The sequence below is a fragment of the Onthophagus taurus genome, chromosome 5, assembly GCF_036711975.1.
Source record: "Onthophagus taurus isolate NC chromosome 5, IU_Otau_3.0, whole genome shotgun sequence".
Lineage (NCBI taxonomy): Eukaryota > Metazoa > Arthropoda > Insecta > Coleoptera > Scarabaeidae > Onthophagus > Onthophagus taurus.
The window spans coordinates 3,860,468-3,886,471 of record NC_091970.1 but is presented as its reverse complement, the minus strand read 5'-3'; the positions used below and the strand labels follow the sequence as shown (position 1 = coordinate 3,886,471).

The following is a 26,004-nucleotide window of genomic DNA, read 5'->3' as shown; positions in this document are numbered from 1 at the left end:
AAAAAAATTGAATTATTAGTAATGTCAAATTTGACGTTGTTTGACTTAATAACCATTAATAAATTTTTGTGAAGTTAGTCACATTGACGTTTAAACATTAAATAATCAAAAAGTCCAATTATACAGTATATCCACAAAGTCAATGTGAAACTGCCAATATCTTATAGTAAGGGGAATAATAACAAAAACATTGTTTTCCTTGGATAAATATAATACAGTAGCGGTCGCCTTAACATTTAATCAAAAAAAATTAAGACAACCGTAAGTTTTACAAATGTACCTTTTCTTTAAAAAATAAACCAACAAATATTAAAAAGTGGGAACGAAATGATTAACTTAAAATTGACTTATTAGTCTATTACGATGATTTCTTCCTTTACAAAGAATTCAACGATTTCCTCATCGACATTTTCTTTATCGGCATCTAATTCGTCAGTGTCTACATCTAATAAAAAAAGAAAAAAAAAAGAATTAATTTTATAAATCAGTCAATGTGAATTTGACAACAATTGGACGTTTATAAAAATAAATTAACTCACTATTTCTAAGTTCCAACCTCCTCGGTTTTTGTTTATTATAATCCCTAATCCTTTCTTGTCGATAACTACTAAACTTCTCCATCAAAGCAGCCCTCTTCTCGATCAATTCCTTAGAAGCTTTCGATTGCCGCATACGATCCTTACTTTCAAATTGAGCGTAATATTTCTTCAAATTCTTTTTAATTTCTTTTTGTTGCTCTTCATTAAGTAACGTTGCGGGGCGCGGTCTCCACAATAACTGGGCGAATTTCTCCAAATTAATCCGTTTCAAAATTTTACCTTGGAACGACCAAATCCAATAACCCGTGTCCACCGAACACTTCCAAGCTGAAACCCCCGTAACGATGTAACGCCCGGTTGGGTCCCACTCCACATCGGACATTTGGAAATGATCGGTTGTGTTCATCACTAAAAATTCGTTGGTATCGACGAACTCCAAAGAACCACCCCCGCTTAGCCCTAATCCAGCTAAAACGATGTATTGGCCATTTGGGGACCAAAAAAGGTGGCTACAAGCGCGTTTTTCGAACTTTTTAAGTAACGAAGGAGCTTGCCCGATTTTTACCGAGTAAAAGCTAACGTTGATGTTGGGGGATTCGCCGTGGATGAACGCAAATTTTGTCCCGACGGGTTCCCAAGCGAAAGCTTGGATTGGTTCTTTACAATCAACGGAGTCAACGGGGATTTGTTTTTCACGCATGTGAAATATTTCGAAATTGCAATACATCCCTGAATATTTCGTTTCCGTCGCGTATTTAGTTTCGGTTTTTTCTTTCCGAACTTTGGAGTATCGATCCACTTTAACGCAAAGATAATCCCCCGATTTTTGCCAATGAATCTTACAATCGGCAACGTTAAACAGATTCTTATTACGACTCTCAGTTTTATTTGGAATATCTAAAAGGGTTACTCTAGCGGGGACATCTTTGTCCTCAGCCACCCAAAAAGCAATCGTATTATCCGTCGGGGACCAGCTAAAATCGCGAATGCCGGGGATTTTTAACGATTTCTTTTCTAACAACCCAAACGAGGGGGTTTCATAAATCGATAATAAATCAGTTCCCATTTTGGCGAAATATTTGTCGTCGTGGGACCATCGGAAGATCGGCCAAGCTGAGCCTCCATCGGGGTTAAATGATCGCTTTTCTTGTCCCGTTCGGATGTCCCAAATTATAATCCGTTTTTGGTCGGGGTGGTTATTATCGATTTGAGGAGAATAAGTAACTAAGTATTTCTCGCATGGGGAGAAATCGATGAATTGTACGGAACCGTGCGAAAATTTTTTGTACTGTGTAAAATTGGGGCCACCAAATAATCCGATCCCGAGGCGGTGGAACGTCGCTAAAAATGTTCCTAATGGGGACCATTTCACGTAGGTGTGGGTCCATTGCTAAAAAATAAATTAAATTTAATTAATAAAAAATGTTTTAGGAAACCTTTAAAAATCACTTAAAAATCGACGATTTTTTTAATTGATATGTAATGACCCAAAAAAGCACGTTAAAAATAAAAAGAAAATGCGGAAAAGTGAAGAACATACAGAAAAATTACATTAAAGTTTCGATGTGGCGTTACAAGCAATATTAACCATGCATTTTCCTATTAAACCAGTCAACACCTAACCTACAAATTGTTTATTTTATAGCCACACACAAAATCAATCTGATTAACTTAAAAGTAAAGTTATTTTCACTAAAATAGATGAGATTACAACGTATATTTTCGGATGAAATACCCTTGTTCTTCTTAGGCTTTTGATGCATAATGACTGACTACCTGTCGTTTATTTAATAGACTGTATGTCAAATCTCAGACTCTGTGTTAATACTAGAACTAACACTAGACCTAGAACTAGAAATATTCGGGTCTTCAGACGCACAGCTAAACTCGAAACTTTCTAGGTCTAGTGTTAGTTCTAGTTTTAACTGTTATTCAGCGTTAGCTTGTTGTATATATTTCTTAAACTAAAAGTAGAACTAATTGTTGTGGTGTTTAATGTTATATTCAGGCGTGATATCACGAAAATTAAACGGTAAAAACTAAACGTCATAACTTGACGTTTTTAAAAAATTTATTACCAACTTAAATGTAGTAAATAAAATCCCCTAATCGTTCGAAGAGAAATATTTTGACTCCAAAGTGTCAATTTAAAGGAATAGATAAAGAATTGACCACAAAATAGGATCTAGATAACATTTTGAATCATCAAGAACAAAATCTATACCCGAATGTTTCTAGTTCTAGTGCAATAAAAATATTCAACATAGTGATATCTTATAAAGTCCCTAGATTATCAAAGTACCGCGGTTTGCCGCCATATTGGCACGAAGGTCAAGCAAGAAATTTAAAACTGTCGTTCTGTTGATAAAATTACGCCCAATTTCCTTTCTTTTCTTTTTCTCATGGTATTCTGAAAAGTCGAAATCCCTCCTTACTGCTATTCTTACGGTATTATTACACGTGCAATTTTTGTAAATAAGTGGTGACATGCACTGAAAAGCTGTCAAACCGCCATTGTGGCTCGAAACAAGGCTTCATGAACCGCGGTACTTTGATAATCTAGGGACTTTTAAAAGTAGAACTAACACTAGAACTAGAAACATTCGGATTTAGCCCCACGTCTCTCAAGACGGCTAAACATGTATGATTCTAGTTCTAGGTCTTGTATTAGTTCTAGTGTAAAACAAGAACCAATTAGTAACTTTAGCCCTCCACAAGTTTAGGACAAATGTAGGTCTTTAATGAACCTTAGTATTGCTCCAAAGTCTTGTTCCTTTATGTCGGTAAGTGTCAAAAGAGCTTTACCGAAAATTTTGTGTCTTAGACGGCCCTTGGCGACGCAATTACACAGTATATCATTTCTGACTCATCATTGCAATGTTGACAAGTTTGATCATCAGCTTGTCCAATGTGGAAGAGGTGGTATTTTAGGGGCGCATGGCCAGTCAGGTAACGTGAGAGCGTTCCTAGATCCCCATTGCTGAGGCATAAAACCTTTTTAGTATTGTTTTGTGACGGATACATTATCATACTTTTCGCTTGTCTATGACCTGGAAGTTCTTTCCAGCGTATATGGTTGGCATCAGGTATAGATTTTAGGTTATCTTTAGTTTATAAATGGTAAACAACGACTTTTTAGCCGTTGTGCGTCGAAAACCTAAGAAACAACCGTATTTCACCCGAAAATATATGGTTAGCACAAAAAGTGACGTGATTTTTCGGTAAGCTTTAGACTTTTCCGCACTTTTTTTTGTATGTAACGGCTTACTTGAGCGATTTCCCGTCGATTAAAAAAAAATTGGTGATTTTTAAGCCACATGATGATTCTTGAATTATACCATGTTTTATTTCATCGTAAAATAAATTATTAATTAATTTATTTTTAATCGATAAAATATTTAATAATTTCCCCTGAGCGTATAACTCAACCAAAAAATTTTAAATTGATTAAGAAAAATATCAGGGTTAATTTAATAAATATAAAAATTAATTACGCTTCGATCTTCAAGCAAAGTCGGATCCGGCTGAGTATTTTGCCAAATTTGGACCGATTGTGCCATAGCGGGTCCAGCTTTAACCACGCAAAATTGATCGTATGCGTCCGGTTCTAAAAGGTAATAATGAAGATCGGTTTGTCCCATATATGGCTGAGGTAGAGGAGGTTCCCATTTTTCTGGTATTGACTCGTACTTGGAGAAATCGACAAATAAGTTGACCAAAAAGATGTGCTGTCGATCCAATTTGTAATTATTGGTGACTTTAACCGCTTCCGCTGCATGAATCGGGTTGGCGTACTCCAAAAAAATGTAACCTTTCGTCCTTCCGGCTTCGTCCAAAGGGTAATGATCGTTAATTATGTTCCCAAATTTTCCAAAAATCTTTGCGATGACCGATTTTAATTTTTCGATGCGATCCGGACCTACTTGCGGGACTCCGTCCACGACAATCACGCTTTCTACACCATCTGTTTCTTTTGGTTTTTCTTTTAAAAGATCTCCCAATAAATCTATTTAAAAAAAAAATTATAAATCTAACCTCACATTTTTAAAAAATTAATTACGACCGCATTATAAAGTTAATTATCGATATAACATAAAATTTTATGATAAATAATTAATTTATAACGAAAATTAGTTCAAAATATTGGTGAGTAACCATGTTGAGTTACCGGGAAACTTTAACCAACTTTTTCAGGAACTCACCCTCATCGGAAATGTTATCGACAAAATCGTCGGGGTCGCTGAAGTTGGGCTCATCATCCGCGGAGGAGAAATCGCCGTCATTTTTCGATTGATCGCCCGTGGGGCCACTTTTTTCTTCCAACTTCTTTTTCGCCATTTTGACAGCGTGGTGAAGACCATACCCCTGGCACTTAATAGGAGCTAGGTTAACCATTGTGAACATAGTCACGAATGTTATTGTTAGTATAGAACCGACGCATTGATGGCGCTAGTGTTCATTATATCGTTACCAACTTCAGGGGCGACTTAGGAAAGCTTTGTTTTGTTGACAATGACAGTTTGTTGGTGTAAGTTGATGTTTAAGAATTTTGTAAGTTTTCGGTGTTTTTTAAGTAATTTGTTACTATGTATTTTATTAAGGATGTTATTTTCCGAAGTTTTACCTATGGTAAGTACATTTAATTTAAGAGTTTTCTTTTTTTATAAATTAATTTAAAAATGACAAATATGTAGGTACATCTTTTTTAATAGAAAATTAGTGGAAGGAATTACGCTACGGATGAATGCAGAGAACGGTGTGGAACTTTTTACCGATTTCCAAACCCAAAACTATCCACAAATATTTCAAAGGTCAATTGAACTAAGTGGATGGGAAGAATTGTGGCAATATGAAGACATGAGAATTTACAGAAATGTTCATGGTGGAAAGCATTTCTCTAAGGAACATGTTGGATGGAATAGTAATAAGGAATAATAGTATGTTCTAGTTTTGCCGATGGTATGATAAGAGATTATGAGTTTATGTATATATTTTATATATTATAAACATTATACATAGGTCTGTACCTACAGGCTTATACAAGCATGTTATATATTATATATAATTAAATAAATGTTATAATATAATAATATACCATAATTATAATACTTATTATACTTATAACTTTTTATTTATTTTATTTCTGTCTTAGTTAAAATACCATAGTAACATATTGTAAGCAGTTTTGTTGGATCTTTATATATACAGCAATTAACCTTTGTATAACATCAAATCAATGTTAAAATTTTAATATGACTGTTGTAACAATTGTACTTATACATTAAATTTTTATTTTATGAACGTTTTAGGATGAACCGATAGTCAGAATGTGATAAAGGTTTCAAATTGGAAACGAATTAGGAAAAATAACAAAAAAATTAAATAAGAGTATTGAATACTGTTAATACTAATAATAAACGTCTTTATTCAACATAAATTATAATGCAAAATAGAACATAAAGTGTCTATTCCAAATTACAGTGCACATATTTGAATTAATGTGAATTTTTCTGATATTGTTAACATTTCCAACTATTGTAATTGTAAATTTCAATTATTTTATTTATTATTATTTCTGTTTAAAACTTTATAACTAGAAAACTTTTTCTTTATTATCTAAGATTGATTTATTGTCTAACAATAAGTTTTAAGTTTTTTACTGTTCAAAACTGTACTTTTGTTTTACAACATTCAATATTTAAATAAAATTTTTAAGTATACAACATACACTTCTTAATTGCCCCAAAATCAAAAAATTATCTGAAAAGTTTTTTTAGAATAAAAATATGTCACATTTGAAATTGGCGGTATTTGATATTAGTATGGAATCAAGCATTTGGTGGCGCTAGTGCTGAGCGACAAAAATTCAACGCTAATGTCACATCTATACATTATCTATGGTGAAGACCACGAAAAGGTGCGTGCCATTATCGAAAGGTTAGTGTAAACGTCAAAAGTTAAAATCCCCCAGATTTTATTTTCAAATTTATTTTATTAATATCAACTTATTTATTTAATCTAAATCAATTTATAATCAATATTATTAACAACTTATACAATAAAAATCAGTTTTTTAGTAATTAATCGAATTAAATTTTAATATTAATTTTTTTCTTAACGTAAATGTCAAATAAACGTAAAGAATTTTATTTACGTATTTAATTTAATTATTTATAAATAATTGTTTAATCAATAAATTAATATGTAAAGAAAGTTGGGTAACCCACTTTTACTTATTTTCGTTAAAAATTTGTTGTGATCAAACCGGTTTTTGTGGGTAAAATTTTTTTTTAAAGTTTAAAGGTTATGTATCAAAAACTTTAGTGAATTAAAAATTAAAACAAATCAAATAAAATCGAGGTCGATAAACAAATTTATTCCTCATCATATCGGAATAGAAACGATCATTAAACACAACAATTAGCATTTAAAAACATTTCTTTCCAATTGTGTTATGAAATAATTCATTTTTAACTCCGTGAAGGTATTCTTAATTAACTCCATCCAAACTTGGATGATTTAAAAAAAACTTCACACGGAATACAACACACCACACAGAGAGAGGAAACATAAACATCGCCGTTACATAAAAAGAAAGAATACGTGACTTTCGAAAGAATGGGTTATTTGCGAAGCAGGAAAAGGAGGGAAGTTCACGTCATAAGAAGTTGCAATCCTGCGGTGGCCGATTACCACTTGCTGACGTGAAGAGAATTTTACGGCTACGTTTAACTAGTGGACTTGGGCGACTCTCATTCCTGCTGTGAACGCGTTCTTGTAGAAAACTACATAGTTCGAGTCCGTTAAAAGAAATTTTAACGTTAAAGAACTTTACAGGTGTGGTGGGTGTGGTTTTTTAAACTTTCTTTTCATCTTAACCGGTTAAGATAACCCCGAGAAAACAGCTTCCGATTTATTGGGACAGGTAATTAACATTTTAATGCTTAAAACAACAAAACAAAGATTGATTATCGAAAAAAACTTGATTACAACTTAATTCTTTATTCAATTACAGTTTTAAAGTTCAAGTTTTCTTTTAATCGCTTCTTAGAAGCGCTTTATTTGGAGGGAAAACTAAGTTGCCAGCCCTGATTACTTTTCGTAAACGTCAAATTTGACACCTCAAAACTTTGATACGTCAAATTAGATAATATTAATGTTATTCACGCGAGTTGAATATTTTATTGGGATAAAAGGCTCTTATTGCGGGGCCTGTTGGGTTTGTTAACCTCCGAAGAGAGTTGACCTGCGCGTTCTTACCAAGCGCGTGTTTCCGAATCGATGATGTCCACGTTATACATAATAATTAAAAAAATAATAAATAATGAGTAATCAAAACTGACCTTCCCACATACATAACATGAACGCAATACAATTCCTTTATCTGGTTAAATGACTCATTAAACTTGCACGTTGAAATTTGAATCATTTAAACCAATTGGGTTCAATTAAATGGACTATGCGTTAAAGTAAAAGAATTTATTAAATTTTTTTTGAAACGATTAGAAATATATCCTTGACGTGTTCGCATCGTTCAGGTGATTCAGGTACAAAAATAAACGTGATTCAAAACACTTTAAAGTTTTGTTTATAAATTAACATTTTCCTTCAATCATATTTGTTACGCATATATTTGGCAGTTGTACCCCTTTTAAAAGAAAATCTGTAAAAGGCTAAAATTGTTCGATTATTAATCGAATTTCTGTTAAATAAGATACTTACCGTGCAACAATCACAACAAGCGGCGAACATGTAAAAGAAAATGTAAAAGGGTGCGCAAAGAAACGCGATGGGAAATGAGAACAGGATGAGGACAAAGAACCAGCATATCGAATAAAAAACGTTTCCCATCTATTAGGATGTTTTTAATTAATAATATACTTAATTAAAAAGTAACTTTTTGATTAATGACAGTATTTATGTTTGTATTAAAATCTGTAATATCAAATTCATACTAGCGCCACCTAAATTTGAAGGGTTCAATTAAAACGTATTAAATTTATTGTCTTATACGATACGATTTTTTAATTAATCCATTATTGTTATTACTTATTTAATTAATTTGATTTACAATTTTCCTTTATTAATAATATTTTGTAAAATAAATTAATTCATTTTTCTAAGTTAGTCGATTTATTAATTAATCAATAGTTTAAATACTTACCTAAAACGGTTTACGACATTGATTTTAATTGAAAAATATCGATGACATTACGGTGACATAAACATAACCCAAAAAATATTTTATAACTTTTAACTTTACAACTGAATTTATTTTTATTTTAAACACATTCATTTCGTTAAATAAACCCGAAATTAATGAGAAAATGATCAAAAACTTACCTGATAATTTAAAACGAAAAAATTGTTCTAATTTGACATAGCGAGAAGTGACAACTAAATTAATTCACATGTAAAACGCTAGATGGGGATTATATATTTACATATTTAATTTAATATTTAAGTCAAAATTATTAGGTTTATTTAGAAACATTAATTAATTCTATTTATTACACTTGTATAAAGGCTAACCTAAAATGTTTTACGGACTTGATTTTAATCGTCGTCTAATTCGGCGAATTACCGATAGATGGTACCACGGGGAATTTGTTTATTTTATTTATAAACATTTTCGGAAATTGTTTAATCTTTATTATTTTTTTAAGGCCAGGTTATAAAAATATTGATAAAATGAGTCTTTATCGGTTTTCTTTTTAAAGTATTTTTTTTAATCGTTATCTAAATTCGTCTAATGGGTTTTATATGTTTAAGTTCTTAATTCAATATACTCCTTTGTACTTTGTTAATAAAATTATTATAAATTAAATAAGCATTGAACACTTTCGAATCGTTATTATTAATAATAATTAATCAAATTTATGGAAAAGCCGCCCCTTGCATCATTTTTTCAGCGCAATAATGCGGAAATTGAATCCCTGATAATAAAATTTCAGCAATTTGCTATAAAAAATAATTAATTAAAATAAAGTTAAATAAAAGCCTTTAAATACGTACCCCACAAGCTGGTATACAAACGCTTAATGGATGGAATAAAATGTACCATCCCGCGCAAAAGGCAGCAACGAAAAATGATATAAAAATTAAAATCAACAACCAAATTATGGTATAAACCGGATTTCCCATCTTAAAACAATTTAAAAACAAATTGTTTACATTTTAATTCTAAACACGCTTTGAATAAACCGCTTTTAGCAACACTCCTTGAGGAAAAGTTATTGGCGAGTGAGCACGTGAAAGTTGAGACACAGTCAGCGTAAAAATAGAAATGAATCAAAACCGCTTTTACGACAAATGTGCTTTTAAAAGCGGTTAACTCAAAAAGTTTCATTCAACAAATTGATATAAACAAATTAATCAACATACCTTGGTAAAATTAAGTAAGATAAACAAAAACTAATCTCATAAAAAACAAATTTTAACTACGAACCTCACCGCTTCACCGTTAGATAGCTCTGTGTGCCCATTCCGTAGCGCTGTTGTTTTTAAACAACCGAGGAACGTTGCAATGAAGGCGTTGTCACCGCGCAATCGTTTTTGTTACGTCATTTACAAGGAATTTAATGCAAAAATAAATTATTAATTCACCCAAAAATGATTAATCGTTAATAAATTCGCTTTTTTTTGTAGATTTTTAATTAAATAACCAACTCAACATTAAATTAATATCCAGGTGAAAAAAAATTATTTAAAAGCTTTAATGGGGTCATACACGATTTTTTTTTTATTATATTTTCTGAAAGTTTATATAAAAATATAGTTGCCGTTATTTTTTTTTTTAATATTTACGAACAAAGTCATTGTTAAAAAAATTATTAAAAATTTATATACCCATTTGCGCTTTTAAAATTCCCTCGTTGATGACGTACGATTCTCACTTTTGCGTCCCCTGCTACCCGCTCAAATGCGAGAAAGAAATGAACGTCATTTAGGTTGTATTGAAAGGAGATAGAGTGTTTGTAGGTTATGTTTATTATGTTTTGTTCATGGATGTAATAGAGACACTCTATTACATCCATGGTTTTATTTTGACACTGTCACACCGCAAGCGCTATCTAACGGACAATTTAACTTGTTTTAGGCAGTGTGGTTCCTACGTCACAGAAAAGCCGCGAAATTATTTCGTTTGAATATTTGCTATTTTTCACTTCAAATTACGCAAAATATAAAATTGATCAAAATATTTCTTTTACTTTGTGTTCATGCATATACTTGCATATATCGTTTGACATAAAAATTTTCTCTCAATTTAATAAGTGTGTATGACCCCATTCACGCAAAAGCACTTTTATTAAACTGCACTTTTTACACTTTAAATAAATATTAAAAACAATTTAAATAAAATTAAAATGTTTCAGGATGTTCCATCTAATCCTAATTTTAATCATCGCTCCATCATGGGCTCAATATGATCCTTACGGTCAAAAACCTTACGGTGATAACACCGATCGTACCCCATATAGTACGAGTCAATACGATAGGGATCGGCAACAACAATACGATCGTGATCGGCAACAACCCTACGACAACCGGGATCGGCAATATGATCGTGATAGAGACAGGTATAATCCATTAACTGATCGGGAAAAATATACACCGTTAAACTATGATCGAAACAGGACGGATCAATACGGGCAACCACAACAACCGTATGATCGCGACAGATACAACTACAGCCCTTACGATCGAAATAGAACTGATAATTATGACCGAAACAGGCCGGATTATGACCGAAACCGACAGGATTATGACAGATATAACCAAGATAGAAGATATGGACAAAGCGGAGGGAGATATGATGATTACGGGAGGAACAGGGGTGGATATGCACCGCAAGGGGAACGAATCGATGATGGAGATTGCTGCGAAGATTATTGTTATTCAACGGATCACCAACAATATTTGAAATTTGGACCAAAAACTGCTTATACGTTCGCTTATGGAAAAAATTTGGGATCATCCACAGTTCCACGTAATCATATTTTTAAATTCTTCTATTAGGACTTTTAAATTAACCTCACCTTAATTTTATCTATGATAATTGATAATACAACAATAACATTCGATAGCAACCTACATTAAAAAAAAAATTCATTGTTACCACCCTACACTAACTCTTCTCAAAAAGAAAATTAAAACCAATTTTTTAAATAATAAAACGTTATTAATCATAATAATATAACGGTTATTCAAAAAAAGTTTTTCAAAACGAACTCTCTTTAATTTCTCCTTCGAAATAAAAAAAAATTTAACCTAAAAAATTCTTTTGACAGTTTACCTAACCTATAACAATTCTAATTTTTTTTGATTTTTTTAGAATGTAGACCGGTTCAATTTTGGAGTTTGAATAAAGTGGGTGCAAATTTTCCCGATCCAACCGTAATTCAACGTTTAATGAATTTGCGTCGAGTTCAAGATGAAATAATGCGTAACTACGAAGTCGAAGGAACTTACCCGGGCAAAGGGCGACTTTGTCGCGAAGATTTCGAATTGTTGAAACGTTGGAGATGGAACGATACCATTAATTTTTCATCAGCGTTTATGTTATCTCAACAAGGAATGGAAGACATGCGTTATTTGGTGTCGAGATATCAAACTAAATTTCGGGAACTTCTAGGAGTACCATACTCAGAAAATCATTATTATTTCCAATATTCTAGAATGGATCGTATTTACGATAGTTATAAAGAGTTTACTGAGGGGTTATTTCAAAATTCCGCTTTGGTGCATGCCAACGTTCGAGATGAATTAGGAGATGGATGTGGATCTTTTGGATATAATAGCCAATATTCAACCCAATATTCTGGGGGTCAATATCAAAGTGCGGGATATTCAGGGTCTGGACAATATTCTGGGTCATCCGGACAATATTCTGGGTCATCCGGACAATATTCTGGGTCACCTGGACAATATTCTGGGTCACCCGGACAATATTCTAGTTCTTCTGGACAATATTCTGGTTCTCCAGGGCAATATCAAGGTTCACAATATTCCAGTGGAAATCAATATCCAAACCAATACTCGTCAGGAAATCAATATCCTTCATCAGGTTATCAAGGTAATCAATATTCAAGTTCAAGATCGTTTGGAGATGACCCGGAAATAATGCAATTAAAACAAAAACCCGATTACAAAGATTTAACAAGAAACATCTTTCGAAGATTAGGTTACAGATATGTTTTAAATGACTCAGTAATCGATGATATGTACGAAATGTGTCGTTTAGAAAAGGCGTTTTTCCCAAGAAGGGAGTCGGCGTGGTGTTCGGTGTTTAACAAGAAGCAGTTGGATTTACTGGAATACGCAGAAGATTTACGCGATTTCTTACGGAATGGATATGGAAATGAGCAACAAAATAAAATGGCTGGATGTCAATATTTAAGAGATATGTACGTACGGTTCCAAAAAACCATCGATGGTTATAGTAGTCATCAAAAAGTTGCCGTTACCTTTGCAACGGCTGATTCAATCCAACACATGTTGGTTGCGATGGGTTTATACAGGGATTATACACCGTTAAGTGCTCAAAATTATTACACCCAATCAAGGAGACGTTGGAAAACTTCCGAGATTGCTCCATTCGCTGCTAATTTTGTAGCCGTTTTATACGAGTAAGGAAAAGAATTTTTTTTTAAGTATAAATTAATTTGATAAATTTTAGGTGTGATCCTTCGCAAAGAGATATGTACAAAGTCATGTTTTACCTGAACGAGAATCCTGTTGATATCCCCGAGTGCTCGGTGGGGTTATGTTCTTGGGAAACCATCCGAAGCAAATATCAAGATGTCATCGAACAATGCCGACATTGTAGCGGCTCAGAAAGATCTCATGTTCTTTTAGGACTTTTAAGCGTTGTCGTAGCTTTCTTCACTTATCAAATCGTTTAAGATTAACATTCGTAGATTTTGTATCCGTCCATTTCTTTTATATCGAAACGAAATCCGTCCTACAACGAGTTCACAACTTTTACAAGCAATCACTTTTAATTAAGATTTTATTGATCTAAAAAGAATTTTTATTAGCGTTAAGAATGCAAAGTTTGTTTTTTTGTACAAAAAATAAGTTTTTAATGTACTATTTTTATAATAATATATAAGAAAAATTGAATCTAGATTTTGTAGCAATGAAATATTTAAGTGTTGTAATTTTAAAGTGTTCATATTGTCTAATACTTACTCTTTTATAAAATAATAAAATTAATAAACGATTTTTATGTTTTACAATTTTTTGAGGTAATTTGTAAGATAGGCAACCAATTTAACATGATTTTAAAGTATAAATTTAAAATGCACTTTAAACTGATCGATATCGCGTATCAGCATAACGCAGCGAGATAATTTGACATCGGAACTGATTCATTAGACATTTTGTCATTTTCGTTTGCGTGGGTGGAAAGGTGAAATGGAAAATCGAATCCCACGCCGGATTCGTAACGTAGAACGATAAATTATCGTTTCGATGGACGTTTTCTATGAAAAATACGTCAAATAAAATCACAACGTACGCGGTTGGAATTTTAACGAAACCGAAATAAAATGGGGGAAAAAATAAAGTTGGGGTAAAGAAAATTACTCGATATAAAGAAAAAGGTTCGATGTAAAACAAGATTTATCTATTTTTTTCCATTTATTCCATTTACTGCACTTTGATATAGTCCATTTCTACGCAAATCGAATAAATTTTCTGTTTTATCTCGTCTCGTTTCGTTTCAGTTTTATAGAAGAAATAAAAAGAAAAAATGTCAAAGTAGTAATAAATTCAGTTATGATCTTGTTCGAGTATAGCTTTTATCGTCAATTGATATCGTAGCTAAAAAACTTTTTATACTTTAATTTCATTAAATTAATAAAAAAAATTTACATTTTGAAGTGTCAAAACTTAAATTAATATTAACTTTAGGTTATATTCTGATTGTCATTCATAAATCAAGATTACCAACACATTTTTTTTTTCTTAATGAAATAAAATCGGAAATTATTCCTATAACCGGAAATAAGATATTTTTAAAATTAACCCCATCGTGTCTGGGTTCACTTAAAACCCGTGCGACGACAGCAACAAACTATTACCCTTGTTTTTCTATCTACTTTAAAAGCCGATCTCTTCGTCGTGTTTAGAGATAGGGCAATATTAAATACACCACGAGAAACTCTGATCTTTCTTTCATTGAAAATAGAAAACGTCACCGTGTTCCAAATACACCTCAAAATTATCAAACTTCAAGCCAAAACCCGATTTTAGATGAAGGAAAGATCAGGGTTTCTCGTGGTGTATTTAATATTTTGTTATCTCTAAAGACGACGAAGATATCGGCTTGTAATGTAGATAGCAAAACAAGGGTAATAGTTTGTTTAGTTTAAAGGAATTTTTGGTGGATTTCGAATTTGAACGAATTAATTTAGAATTTTGTTGAAGAATGTTTAAAAATTGATTATTTTTGGTCTAAAAGCTGCGTTTTTTTATCGTTTTTTGGCCGTCTTCATTTGTGTCACCCCCCCTTTTTGTATCGACCCCATAGACAGAGAACGGTGCATCCGAACTTGCGGGTGTCTTGCGCGTAGAAAATTTGGTACTGCCAGTTTCAGTCTCTTACAAGTGATCGCGCGCAAAGCTTTACGACTTCCAGCTTTTAATTCAAAGTCTACTTGGATAGACACGCGATCGCGTATTCAATTTTGATCGTTTTCTAAGTGAAAAAAACTTTTTAGTGCGCTTCAATTTCTTCTCGAAAGGATTTCTTCTTTGTAAGTTAAAAAAATTCTTTTTTAATACAAAGTTTTCTAAAAATATAAAGTTTTTTATTAAAACATTTTTTAAATTTTATTGTAAGTTAGTTAATAATCGATTTTGTGACAACTTTTTTAATTAAAAAAGGCAATTTCTTACGTTTTTATCTATCGAGTTAAGGTTGCACGTCATTCTGTAATAACGGAAATGAAATGACACTCCTTTTAAGGGAGAGTAAAACCACAAATAAATAAAAATACTTTATTCCCTCCATCATAAAGAAGCAATATTTACTCAATTAAGGGTTAGTTCAAAAATGAGTTATTAATTAACGGGGGAAGACAGGAAATTAACATTTTAATGAATTCATCTCTTCTCGGAAAGAGGTAAAACCCGATAAAAAAAACTTCATCTTAAGTAGCAAAAATGGTGGAGGCGCTAAACATCTGCTTAAGCACCCCGTTTTAACGATAAACTGGGGGGGAATTTCATAAACTACACACAATTCCCTTTGGGGTTGAGCAAAACGGGGTGGAGTAAATCATGAAGGTGAATTAATTAAGATTTCTTGGAAAGCGGGAGTTTTATGAAGTTATTAATCTCGTTTAAATCACATAAACACAAAAATATGAAAGATATTCTCACAAAAAATCGATTATTGAACATTTATTAAAGTTAAATGAATCGAAGGATATTTTTGTTTCCCCTTTATAAATCATTTAGACCCCCGGGGAAGTTGAACTTGTTAATCTATAATTAATTGGGGTAATTTTCGAGGGTAATTATAGTTCTCATTAATTCCATTTTCAGTTTTAACCACAAAAAAGAAAATCCTTAATGGAAGAAAAAAAGCAATACACAGCTCTAACCATAGACCGAGCGGCGTTTCTACTTCTCCGAGTGAAAAAGGCGTTCAAAAAGAAGAAATTGCAGCGAAAAGAACGCGAAAAAAAGTAAGTGAGTTTATCCCTAAAAAAATCCATTAAAAAATTGGATTTAGTTTATGCTCCTATTATTACTTTATTGTATGTATATCGGGAAAGCCCTGTTATTACGATTGGGGATGTAAAAGCGTAATCGCACAATCGATTGACTTCAATTTCCATTTCCCTGAAAAACCGGTCCTGGATTTTTTTAATTGCATTCTTCTATTCGTTCTGTCTAATTCGCAAATTTATTACCTTAATTTTAAAGCGTAAATTACCCTTAATTTCTTATTCTTTCGATTGATCTTCGAGACATCCCCTAAAAGTGGAAAAATTCTGATTACATTTTTTAGAAGCGAACTATAAACTTGCCCCGTTAAAATGTTTATCAGAATTAATCTTCTTGAGTGGATTTTCTTTATGTTCTATGCATTAAAGTTTATCATAAAAAACCGATTTGAGTATAATGACTTATGTCAAAAGATGCATAATGGGTTGTCTAGTAATCTAATAACGTTTAACGTAAAACTTGAATTATTTAATTATGAAATTTTATTTAAATCATAAATTTTTTTATTAATTGTCAAATAACACAATAATTTATTGTTAAATAATTAATCCCAAATTTATAATAAAACGCCGATAAAGAAGAAAACGCAATGAAGAAACGTCATTCCCGAATTTACTTCAATAATTCACCTATAATTAATGAAAATTATTATTAATTCGGATACGACGTAATCAAAAAAACATAATTACAACTTTATTAATTACTCAAAACTCAAATTAATTAAAAAATTCAACACAACCCAACTTTTGTTGACGTTTAAAAGCGCCATCTCTATCATCAACATAAAACCGTATCCTTTTATTATTATTTTTATTTAGATCTTAATTTATTTAAATTAAATTCAGTCCGTTTCAACCTTGTAAATTGAAGTAAATTCCAACTTTGCATTTACAAGTATCAACGGGAGGATTTTGTTACTACTCGGAGTTTTAAATTAGCACGAAAATGTCTTAAAGTTTGTCGTCTCGACGGTGTTCGCGAAAATGTTTAATAAAAAAAAGTGTCTCGTTAGGATGTAACGACCCTAATTTCAGTGCAACTTCTTCAGAGAACTGAAAATACTTTTTTTACAATCCAACCCTTTCTACATTCAAACCGAGACGATCAATAAATGTTATTGGAATTTACGTCGGATGGTGGATCTTGTAAATTGTAATATGCGGGGGTTATGAATTGGAGGACAATACCGTGTTGTTGTCACACGCAATAACGTTTCATATCGTTGATGTCCCAACATGTAAATTATTACCCAAGAACTATGTTAACGAAGGATTTACAAGAAAACTTTAACGATAAATTACTACGATAAGTTTTCCTCGTAATGTTACTTTATATTTATAAAGTTTTTAGTGGAAATCGATATTGGGACCATTTATTAAAGAAGAACCCACGAAAAGATATTTATTTTACTTAAAGTTAACGCCTTCGAAATAACCCGAGAGAAGACACCTTTTATATTCATTCTTTAACATGTAACGACGTGAAAGATGAATTTACATAATTTCATGTGACGTTGCATCGTGGAAAATAAACCGGAAAATAATAAAAAAAACAAAATTAAAAGTTTTTCTTCCGGTTACAATAAGGTGCAATATATTACGAATCTAGTTCGAGTACAATCGAGATTTATGTTCGTTCTTTAAATCGGAAGTGGAAAAATGAAAACTAAAACTGGGTTGGAAGATATCGTTGTTAAAAATTACTAGATTTATGTTGGTAATAAAGTTATATTTAACAAACGTCAATTTTAAGTTAATTAATCTAAAAATTTTTAGATTTATTCCAATCTTTTTTTGGAAGAACGAATTTTCCGTTTCATTTGAATATCGCTTCAGTGATTTTAGTGGATAAAGTTTGGGTCGTTCCAATTCTCCGCTAGAACAGTTTTATGAGATTTCTAAGATATTTTTGTATTTATGAAATACGAAAACGGATGGAAAAGTTACCATTTTCAAAAAGATTAATTTGTAGGGGGTAATTAAGTGTTCGTTTCTTCAATATCCGCTCCTATTCAATCGTTTTACTTGGTGATTGAATAGGTCGTAGCGTAACAATTGTACTTTCAATGGTTTCGTAGTCGAATTGTTTCCGGCTATATTGCGAACAGGAAAACATACGGAACAAGACCACGGACACATAAAGCGAGTTCTATCTCGCTTTGCGGCTCGCGTATCGATTCGTTCTGTAACTCTTTTTCCAAACTAATCATTCGCTGTCAAGTACATTTTTTGTGCGCATTCCGTTTTTTACAATAAAAATTGTATAGGGTCATGGAAAATTAATTTTATTTTTCATGTTTATCTTTTAAAACTTAATTAAGCGTTAAAATCAAACGTCGAGTGCTGGATTTTTCCCCTCACAGCTTTAAAGTGGAGCCAAACAAAGCGACCGAGAAGATAATATCAAGGGAATACAACATACCTTGTATAGCATGTTTTCAGCATGCACATCACTTTGGTAAATTGCGCAAACCGCGCTTTCACAGATGGTGACACAAGCGTTAATAATTTCGGTAATTAAACCATCTCGTTACTCCAATTATGCATGTACAAACCTTTTCTACGTGGAAAAACTGTTCTCGTCCCGATTGATTTGGTATTTAATCAAATTTACATCGATTGTTTACTCGCTCTTAGGAGTTAGCAAACAACCCCCATTTCCAGAAACCAAATTTACACCCCCGAAATTAGTGCCTTAATCAATCCTCGAAGGGTGAAAATTAGGCTTCGTTAACGACGACGAAAACGTCGTCCACAGGAACAAAAAGAAACGATAAGAACAAATAGAGGCGAGAAAAGTTTTACGCAAAACTTAATTTAAATTAACTTATTTCGGGGGAATTGCAGTGGTTGGTTGACTTAGCTATGGCGGTGGCTATTCGTAGGGGGTTTGAGGTTAACTTTGTAATTCAATGGAGGTCGTCCTCGAACTTCTGGGTACAAATACAACTTCGAAACACGGAGTTCGCCGCTTTGAGCACGAAATGTAACAGCAGTTATCTATGAAATATCTGTATATAATTATGATGCATTAAGTTTTTTCTAATAAACTAGATACTGAGGTACTTCGTTAAGGTGGCCGACACCTAACTTTTCTTCCGGCCTCAAAGATATCTTGAAAATTACATCTCAAGAAAACAAAGTAACCAAGTAACATTGACAGGGAATTTTATTGTTAAAAAAAAAAAAATGTTGAGGTTAGAATTGTAAATTTTTTTTTTATTTGTTAAATAATTAATTTTTACTTTTTTCTTTAAGTTATGTGATGTGGTTGATGAGATTATCGATCTCCGCGTTCGAAGCGTATTTCCAGCTTAGTAATTAATGTTACACCAGAGATAATTACAACGAATGTAACAGTAATTAGTGATTTTGTGTGTTTATTTATAGGGAAATTCAATCCCAATCATTAAATAAATCAAAAATTGCTTAATAATTAACACTCTCAAAAAATAATAAATTAATTAAAAGAAAAATCTCTACTACATGTCTAAAAAAAGTGAGGTTATGTTTTCTAATAAAAAAAAATTTAGGAAAAAAGATATTTTATAAAAGTAATTTTCAGTGTCCCAAAAGGGACACGATTCAGTATTTATTACGAGATTCGTTTTCGTTATTCACTAGATAATATGAGATTTTTCCATTTCAACCCTCGGTTTCTCGTAAACGAACCACTTTTTCTTCTTTATTTTGAGAGAAGCCACTTTTTAGCAATTACGCAACCACAATGGAAGCAGAATTTATCAAAACATTCGAGATCCATTACGAATTCATGCACGAAACGACTTACACGTGTAAATTATTGTAATAACGCCAACGGAGGTGGCTCCGATTGCAATTCTCGCCTACACGTTTAAAATGGGATCGTTATAACACAAGTTTTTATAAATGAAGTTTTCATAGAAAAAGTTTTGATCAAAGAAGTTTCCATAAAAGATGAAGTTTTTCTTTGTAATCTAATTGTAAGCAATTTTTAAGTCCATTTTAATTTATTTCTAAACGTACCTAATTCACTTGGATGTGAATTTTTTTTATGTTTTATCTTATGCATATTCAGTGAATTCGTTGAGATAAAGTTACCCAATACGTATCTCGCTTTTATTACCTTCCCAACAAAGAAAACCTGACGGTGGATGGTTCGTGGGGCATCCTCATCTTCCGCCTTTCAACTTTAATATTCTATATCTAGAAAAATGGTAAGCTTGCGAATTTTTACGTCGAGCTATTTCAAATTCCTTTTCAATCTTACTTAATCTAATTCAATCCCAAATTTTTTACATCGATAAATAATTTTATCTTCCAATGAACCGACTTGATTACCTCAAAACAATCCCTATTAGATTATTGATTTTCTTAAATTAGAGAGGAGGTTTTGTGATCGGCTTCTACGAAATTGTAATGACATTGACCTTTCTAGGAAATCTACGAAAATAAAATATTCTTGTAAATGATCGATTTTTCTTTTAAACCTTCATAATTTTTGTTTGTGTCCTTTCTATTTTTCTCCGCATTTTTCCCATTTGTAACCAAATTCATCAAAAAAAATTTGAGGTTATGCGAAAAACTTTTTGTATGTAAGCGAAAACATTCAACATAAATAAATAGACAATGAATAGACTTATCTTAATTGAGATGGTTAACGATTATAATGATAAAAAGTCTCAAAATAAACATAACAGTTACGTTTTTGAGGTTACGATCTTAATTGATTTTCTAACTGAAACCATACAATTTAAAATTGTTGGAATCTTATCGCAAATAAATTTTGGTGTGTTCTACTTACCTTAAAACATTAAAAAACGAATAAAATAATACAAAATTAACTCAAATTAGATGAGGAAAATATTAAGACGAAAATGATCTTGACATTTCTTCAACAACAAACAATAAGCGCCATCTATTAAATAATTATTACTATAAAATATTATTACTTTTTGTTTAATAAAATAAATAAATTAAAAAAATTTTAATAAAATTCCATATTCATTTCAATGGATGAATCAATTTTTTATTAAATTATTGAAACGAGCCAAAATAATTTAAATGAAAAAATTATCAATTTATTTAGGTAGGTATTCCTTATTTTCAGTGTTGTTTAACATTTGACAATATAAACTAATTGAAACTAAGCTAACAATTAATTTAAACTAAAATTGCATTATTAAATAACCACTGCGTTAATAATGGAGGAAAATTGGAATAAATTCTACAGTATGGAAGGAATTAGTCATACAAATCCTTTTTTATACAACTAATTAAAAAGTTTAATTAAATATATTTTTTGTACATTTTATAAAAAGCGAATTAAAAAATATCAGATGTAATCATCCAGCGTATTTTTAGGTTGTTGTTTTTCTTTTAGAGTTGTTATACATTTCCTGATATACTCCATGTTGATTTTTTGCGATTTTAAAGTCTCCTCGTCGAAGTTACAATTTAAATTTCCCAATATTTTCATACAAAGCAACAATAATTTTAATAAAGGTGTGTATTGTTCGTCGTCTTTTGATTCTAAATAATCGATTTGCTCGCTGATTTTGTTTAGAACTAAATGAATTTTATCGATTTGTACGTTTACATCATCGCCCGTTTGTTTAATTCTATCCAATTCATTTTCGATTTTTGGAATTGAAAATAAATCTTCTTTTGTATTCTTATCCGTTTTTCCATTAAAATCACCGATGTTATCGTAATACTCTTGGAATCTTTTATCACGATTTATATCAAACTCCAACGAATCTTCCTCACTAAATTGATCTAGTTCTTCATCATCTTCTGTTTCATTAATTTCACTTTCGTGGTGATAACCGTTTTGGCAACTTAATAAAACTAAATCCATCGATTGATTGTTTTCGTTGATGTTTTCATAAATCGGGGATAAAATTGTTTTATTTTCGATACCAAAATTTTTATAAACGTGGTCTTTTTGGTTATAATACTCGTCGTTAAAATAAAGGGGCTGTAAAACTTGGTTTTCGTCTTCCGCCGAATCATCCGAGTAAGAAGAAAGTTGTCTTGGACGTTCGTACGTTGTACAAAAAGAGTTTGCAAAATCAAAATTAACTTTTCGATCAGGTTTCTTTTCAAAAACATCACCTTCAGATGACGATGAAGACGTTGAGCTGGGCGAAGATGTTGAAGAAAAAGATTTTTTTTCATTATCGAGTATTGTTCCTTCGTTTTCGTCCGGATCGAAATAATTCGTTAATTGATTGAGTTTAATTTTTTCTTTAGAAACTAATAATTTTGGTTCACTCTCAACTTCTTTTGTACCGATTACAGCGAAATCGTTAAACGATTGGATTAATTCCGTTGTCGTTTCGTTATCGGAGGACATAAAGACATCATCGTCATAATCGTAATTTTCAAATTTAATATCTTGATTTGGTTCAAAATTAGATTCCTTTATTGTTAATTCTTGAGGACTCCAAATTTCGTTTTGAATTTGCATGTTTTCTACTGTATAACCTAAAAATAATTTAATTAAAATTTATATTTAAAAATTTTAGGTTGGTACCGTTTTGATTCGAACTTCCCCTCCAAGCATTATTAATCTCTTCATTCAAAGTCATTAAATTAACACCTTTTGGTTTCGTTTCTTCGGGGTACTCCCATTTTATGTCGTTAAATTGGAATTCTTCGTTAAAATCGGTTTGGTTGCTGATGCAATCGTAGTACAAGTCTGAATCAGTGGACATTGATACTCTTCCAATTTCAATCGATTGATGCTTCTCAATCGCTTCTTGAGGTGGTTTTTCTTCTTCGTAATAAGATTGTGAGGTTTCAAACGATTTCCTGGGTTTCCTTCGAACTGGAATTGGGGGGTGGGCAATTTCCTCGTAAATGTTACATTCAATTGAAGCCTTTTTTGATTCATCTTCGGGTAAAATCGAATCAACAACGACGAAGTTGTTTGTGGCTTCTAAAAGAGCTGGAGCTGGGCCTAAATTTAAGCCTGAATTGGGTTCTTTAAAAATGATTTCTTCTCTTGGGAGAGGTGCTTTTTGTTTGCTCAATCTCAATGATTTTTGGCGTTCGATGTAATCTTCGTACAACTCAGCCTCGGTTTTTGGTGTTTCTTTTGCGTTCGATTTTTGTATTTTGAGGTATTTCTTGTAACGTCGTTTCTGTTGCTCTTCGTATCTTGTTAAATTCGAAGCAAGAAACTTTTTTAAAATACTCATTCTTTTTCTAAAATAAAAGTTTAATTACTCACTGTTTTCAAAGCGAAAAACTATCATTGGAATGTTATCTCGTGATAAACAAGGCCGTAATAAAAAAATTGTGACGATACCCTGCTATCTTTGGGTTTTAATAACTTTAATTTTTGGTTATTTTGATTGGAACCGAGCAAAATGAAATATTAAAATGATTAAGCTTTTAATTTTGGGGATAATTTTTTCCGTTATCAAATTGAGATAACCTTTAAAACGACTACTTACGATTTTTTGATTTTGTATTACTCCAAAATTAATTTTTTTCTTGACTCCATCGATATCGAAAGTAATTAAGGTTTTTCTACAATTATAATTGTTTTATAACGACCTCGACTATAATTACACCGTGTACCTTTGCTGAATCAATAGTAAAACGGCACCTTTTTGTAAACGAGATCAATATCATTTTTTCGTTATCTTATCTAATTGAACGTAATAATAGACTTTACAACACAAATATTATAATAAATTTTTCTTAAGAACACAACACTAACTTTGGCCCCGCTTTACAATAAAACTTAAAAATTAATCACACAAATATTTATTCTTTTTTAATTAATTCTTCGATAATAATTTCTTTTCGTACAAATCATTAGTCATTTTTGATGCTGCAAGTAATTTATTGAAAGTTTCAGTTCTTAAAGCGATTAAATCGGTGTTGTGGTGACTTTCGATCTCTTCGAAACCATCTTGACATTTATCCAACATTTTCTTTAACCTCTCATATTTACTGATATCATTTCCTTCCAATTCCCGGATTAATTCGGCGATATTATTCTTTAATTTCACAGTTTTTCTCGCAATCTGTAAAGTATCGAAAGTGTGCATCCTTGCTGGGTCTTTAAACGGCTGCAAATCTTCGTCCTCGTCATCATTATCAATCGATAATAACTCATTTGAAATGATTGTATTTATAGAAACCGGCTCAATATCATCCGCATCGACGTGTAATTCCTTCAATTTTAAAACGATTTCGATGTTTAATGATTGGAGAATGATTTGGATGTTCTCTCTGCATTCTTTGCTTATCGATGGTTGGAGGTTGTTGTAAATCGTTTTCCAAAATGATTGAATCGTCTTTAATTTATGAAGAATACTTAATTCGGTTTGTTGTGAAAATGAAAATTGTCGATCGATTTCGTTTCGATTTTCGGTTAAATCATCCAAAATATCTTTGACTCGGTTTAAAATTAAAAAATTTTCTTTGGTAAATTCGACTTTTGTGCGTTTAAAATTCTCCAAAACGTTTAAAACGTAACCTAATTCTTCGTTTACACCCTTCGTTAATGTTTTAGATGCGGTCAATCCTTTCGATCGCTCCACTTTGTATCTACATTGAGCCAATTTTAAATCGATTTCGATTTTTCTTTGAAATTGTTCGGATTCTTTTTCAACAATTACCGTTCCTAAAAGTTGATAAAAAAGATTTAAACGTTCCTCGTAATGTTTTATGTTTGCTATTTGATTTGAATCGTCACTTAAAAATTGTTCGATGTAAGATTCGATAAGTCCAAAAATGTTTTCGGTTTGAGTCCACAAAAGCGATGTTTGTGTTGCGTCCCCTTCGCATTGTGTTGAAGCTTCTTTTTGTTGTGGAATCGAAATGCTTTGTCTAAATATATTTCTACAATCAAAATTGTCAATTAATTCGGATTTCCGATAGAAAAAAATGATTACTTTTTGTTATCTTTGAGTTTTAAAACAATTAAAATTAATCTTACCTTAACATTTTCGGTGATTCTTTAATTAAATTTTAGATTTCGCCTAGTTTAGATGCGGTTTAGAACATTATAAATTAATGGTTTTAGTGACTCTCGTAAATTATCAAGGATTAAGTTAAAGTGTAGTTGGTGCTGAGGGAGTTCTTGCTTCATCAATATTGATCTTCCCCTGACAAATTATTTGATTGATAAGATATTATCGGAACGATAAAAACGTTTAAACAATCAATACTGGACCAATTTTTTGTTGTACAGACAATCAATTTATATTTTTAAAGGCTTAATGGTATTAGTTTTCATCAAATTAATTAGTGTGATTAGTTTATTTTTTTTAGTTACATTATCTATGATTACATTCATCATTCAGCATTTTACCATATATAAAGCAACATATTAATTTATCAAACAATTTTATTTATGAAATAAACCAAGTATGTACTAAAGCTTATTTTGTAATCATTTTCTTTAAATATACTTCTTGAATCTTGTTTTTGTTAATTAGTACCACCCAAACATCTTTGGGTGATACTAATTAATATTTAACAAAATTACAACTTAAATAACACAATAAAAATTAAAGTAAATGAAACGATAAATAAATTATTATTATTAAATTATTAAAAAGTTAATTAGAACAACAGACATATTTAACACACAGAAGTAACCAAAGCTAATTAGTACAAATAACGCTAGATGGCTAACTTAAATTCGGCGGTTAATTTTGCCTAAAAATATTTATTATTTATTAAAAAATTAATTAACACACAATTTTACAATCACTTAAAAT

The 26,004-nt window shown here is 31.4% G+C and overlaps 5 protein-coding genes and 3 long non-coding RNA genes across 13 annotated transcripts in view; 3 read left to right on the top strand and 5 right to left on the bottom strand.

Annotated features, from left to right (window-relative positions):
- Window positions 1-190: 190 nt before the first annotated feature.
- LOC111426596 (eukaryotic translation initiation factor 3 subunit b) lies at window positions 191-4,913 on the bottom strand. Its single transcript, XM_023061203.2, has 4 exons — window positions 4,742-4,913; window positions 4,034-4,545; window positions 540-1,929; window positions 191-445 (listed from the first exon to the last, which is right to left on the bottom strand). The coding sequence occupies exons 1-4, from the start codon at window positions 4,875-4,877 to the stop codon at window positions 351-353; spliced, it is 2,133 nt and encodes a 710-aa protein (XP_022916971.1). The 5' UTR covers window positions 4,878-4,913; the 3' UTR covers window positions 191-350.
- On the top strand, window positions 4,887-6,262 carry LOC111414267 (uncharacterized). Its single transcript, XR_002706252.2, has 2 exons — window positions 4,887-5,168; window positions 5,234-6,262. It is a non-coding gene; the product is annotated as an uncharacterized lncRNA (long non-coding RNA).
- Window positions 6,263-6,889: 627 nt separating this feature from the next.
- On the bottom strand, window positions 6,890-9,421 carry LOC111426666 (uncharacterized). The gene is made up of 2 exons (XR_002707867.2): window positions 8,262-9,421; window positions 6,890-8,212 (listed from the first exon to the last, which is right to left on the bottom strand). It is a non-coding gene; the product is annotated as an uncharacterized lncRNA (long non-coding RNA).
- On the top strand, window positions 7,274-13,780 carry LOC111426658 (multiple inositol polyphosphate phosphatase 1-like). Of its 3 annotated transcripts, none has more exons than XM_071195856.1 (5): window positions 7,274-7,464; window positions 10,188-10,230; window positions 10,916-11,529; window positions 11,875-13,168; window positions 13,219-13,780. In XM_071195856.1, exons 3-5 carry the CDS (start codon window positions 10,917-10,919, stop codon window positions 13,442-13,444), a joined length of 2,133 nt encoding a protein of 710 aa, XP_071051957.1. In that variant the 5' UTR covers window positions 7,274-7,464; window positions 10,188-10,230; window position 10,916; the 3' UTR covers window positions 13,445-13,780. The 3 variants fall into 3 exon arrangements, with proteins under 3 accessions (XP_071051957.1, XP_022917053.1, XP_022917050.1); XM_023061285.2 differs by lacking the exon at window positions 10,188-10,230 and having other exon boundaries at window positions 7,275-7,464; window positions 10,916-11,119; window positions 11,177-11,529; XM_023061282.2 differs by lacking the exon at window positions 10,188-10,230 and having other exon boundaries at window positions 7,275-7,464.
- On the bottom strand, window positions 9,924-21,160 carry LOC111426665 (uncharacterized). Of its 3 annotated transcripts, none has more exons than XR_011640352.1 (3): window positions 21,063-21,160; window positions 10,389-20,996; window positions 9,924-10,293 (listed from the first exon to the last, which is right to left on the bottom strand). It is a non-coding gene; the product is annotated as an uncharacterized lncRNA (long non-coding RNA). The 3 variants fall into 3 exon arrangements; XR_002707866.2 differs by lacking the exon at window positions 9,924-10,293 and having other exon boundaries at window positions 10,511-16,529; window positions 16,583-20,996; XR_011640353.1 differs by lacking the exon at window positions 9,924-10,293 and having other exon boundaries at window positions 10,511-20,701; window positions 21,063-21,138.
- The window catches only part of LOC111426655 (wide awake), a 42,441-nt gene continuing 32,558 nt past the window's right edge, over window positions 16,122-26,004 (top strand). For both annotated transcript variants that reach the window (XM_023061277.2, XM_023061276.2), the window contains exon 1: window positions 16,122-16,237. In XM_023061277.2, coding sequence (XP_022917045.2) covers window positions 16,122-16,237 — 116 coding nt within the window. The remainder of the gene's footprint in view (window positions 16,238-26,004) is intronic.
- On the bottom strand, window positions 21,519-23,849 carry LOC111426660 (interaptin-like). Its single transcript, XM_023061289.2, has 3 exons — window positions 23,722-23,849; window positions 22,797-23,470; window positions 21,519-22,747 (listed from the first exon to the last, which is right to left on the bottom strand). The coding sequence occupies exons 2-3, from the start codon at window positions 23,461-23,463 to the stop codon at window positions 21,594-21,596; spliced, it is 1,821 nt and encodes a 606-aa protein (XP_022917057.2). The 5' UTR covers window positions 23,464-23,470; window positions 23,722-23,849; the 3' UTR covers window positions 21,519-21,593.
- Window positions 23,722-25,735, bottom strand: LOC111426662 (uncharacterized). Its single transcript, XM_023061292.2, has 2 exons — window positions 25,218-25,735; window positions 23,722-25,120 (listed from the first exon to the last, which is right to left on the bottom strand). The coding sequence occupies exons 1-2, from the start codon at window positions 25,223-25,225 to the stop codon at window positions 24,052-24,054; spliced, it is 1,077 nt and encodes a 358-aa protein (XP_022917060.2). The 5' UTR covers window positions 25,226-25,735; the 3' UTR covers window positions 23,722-24,051.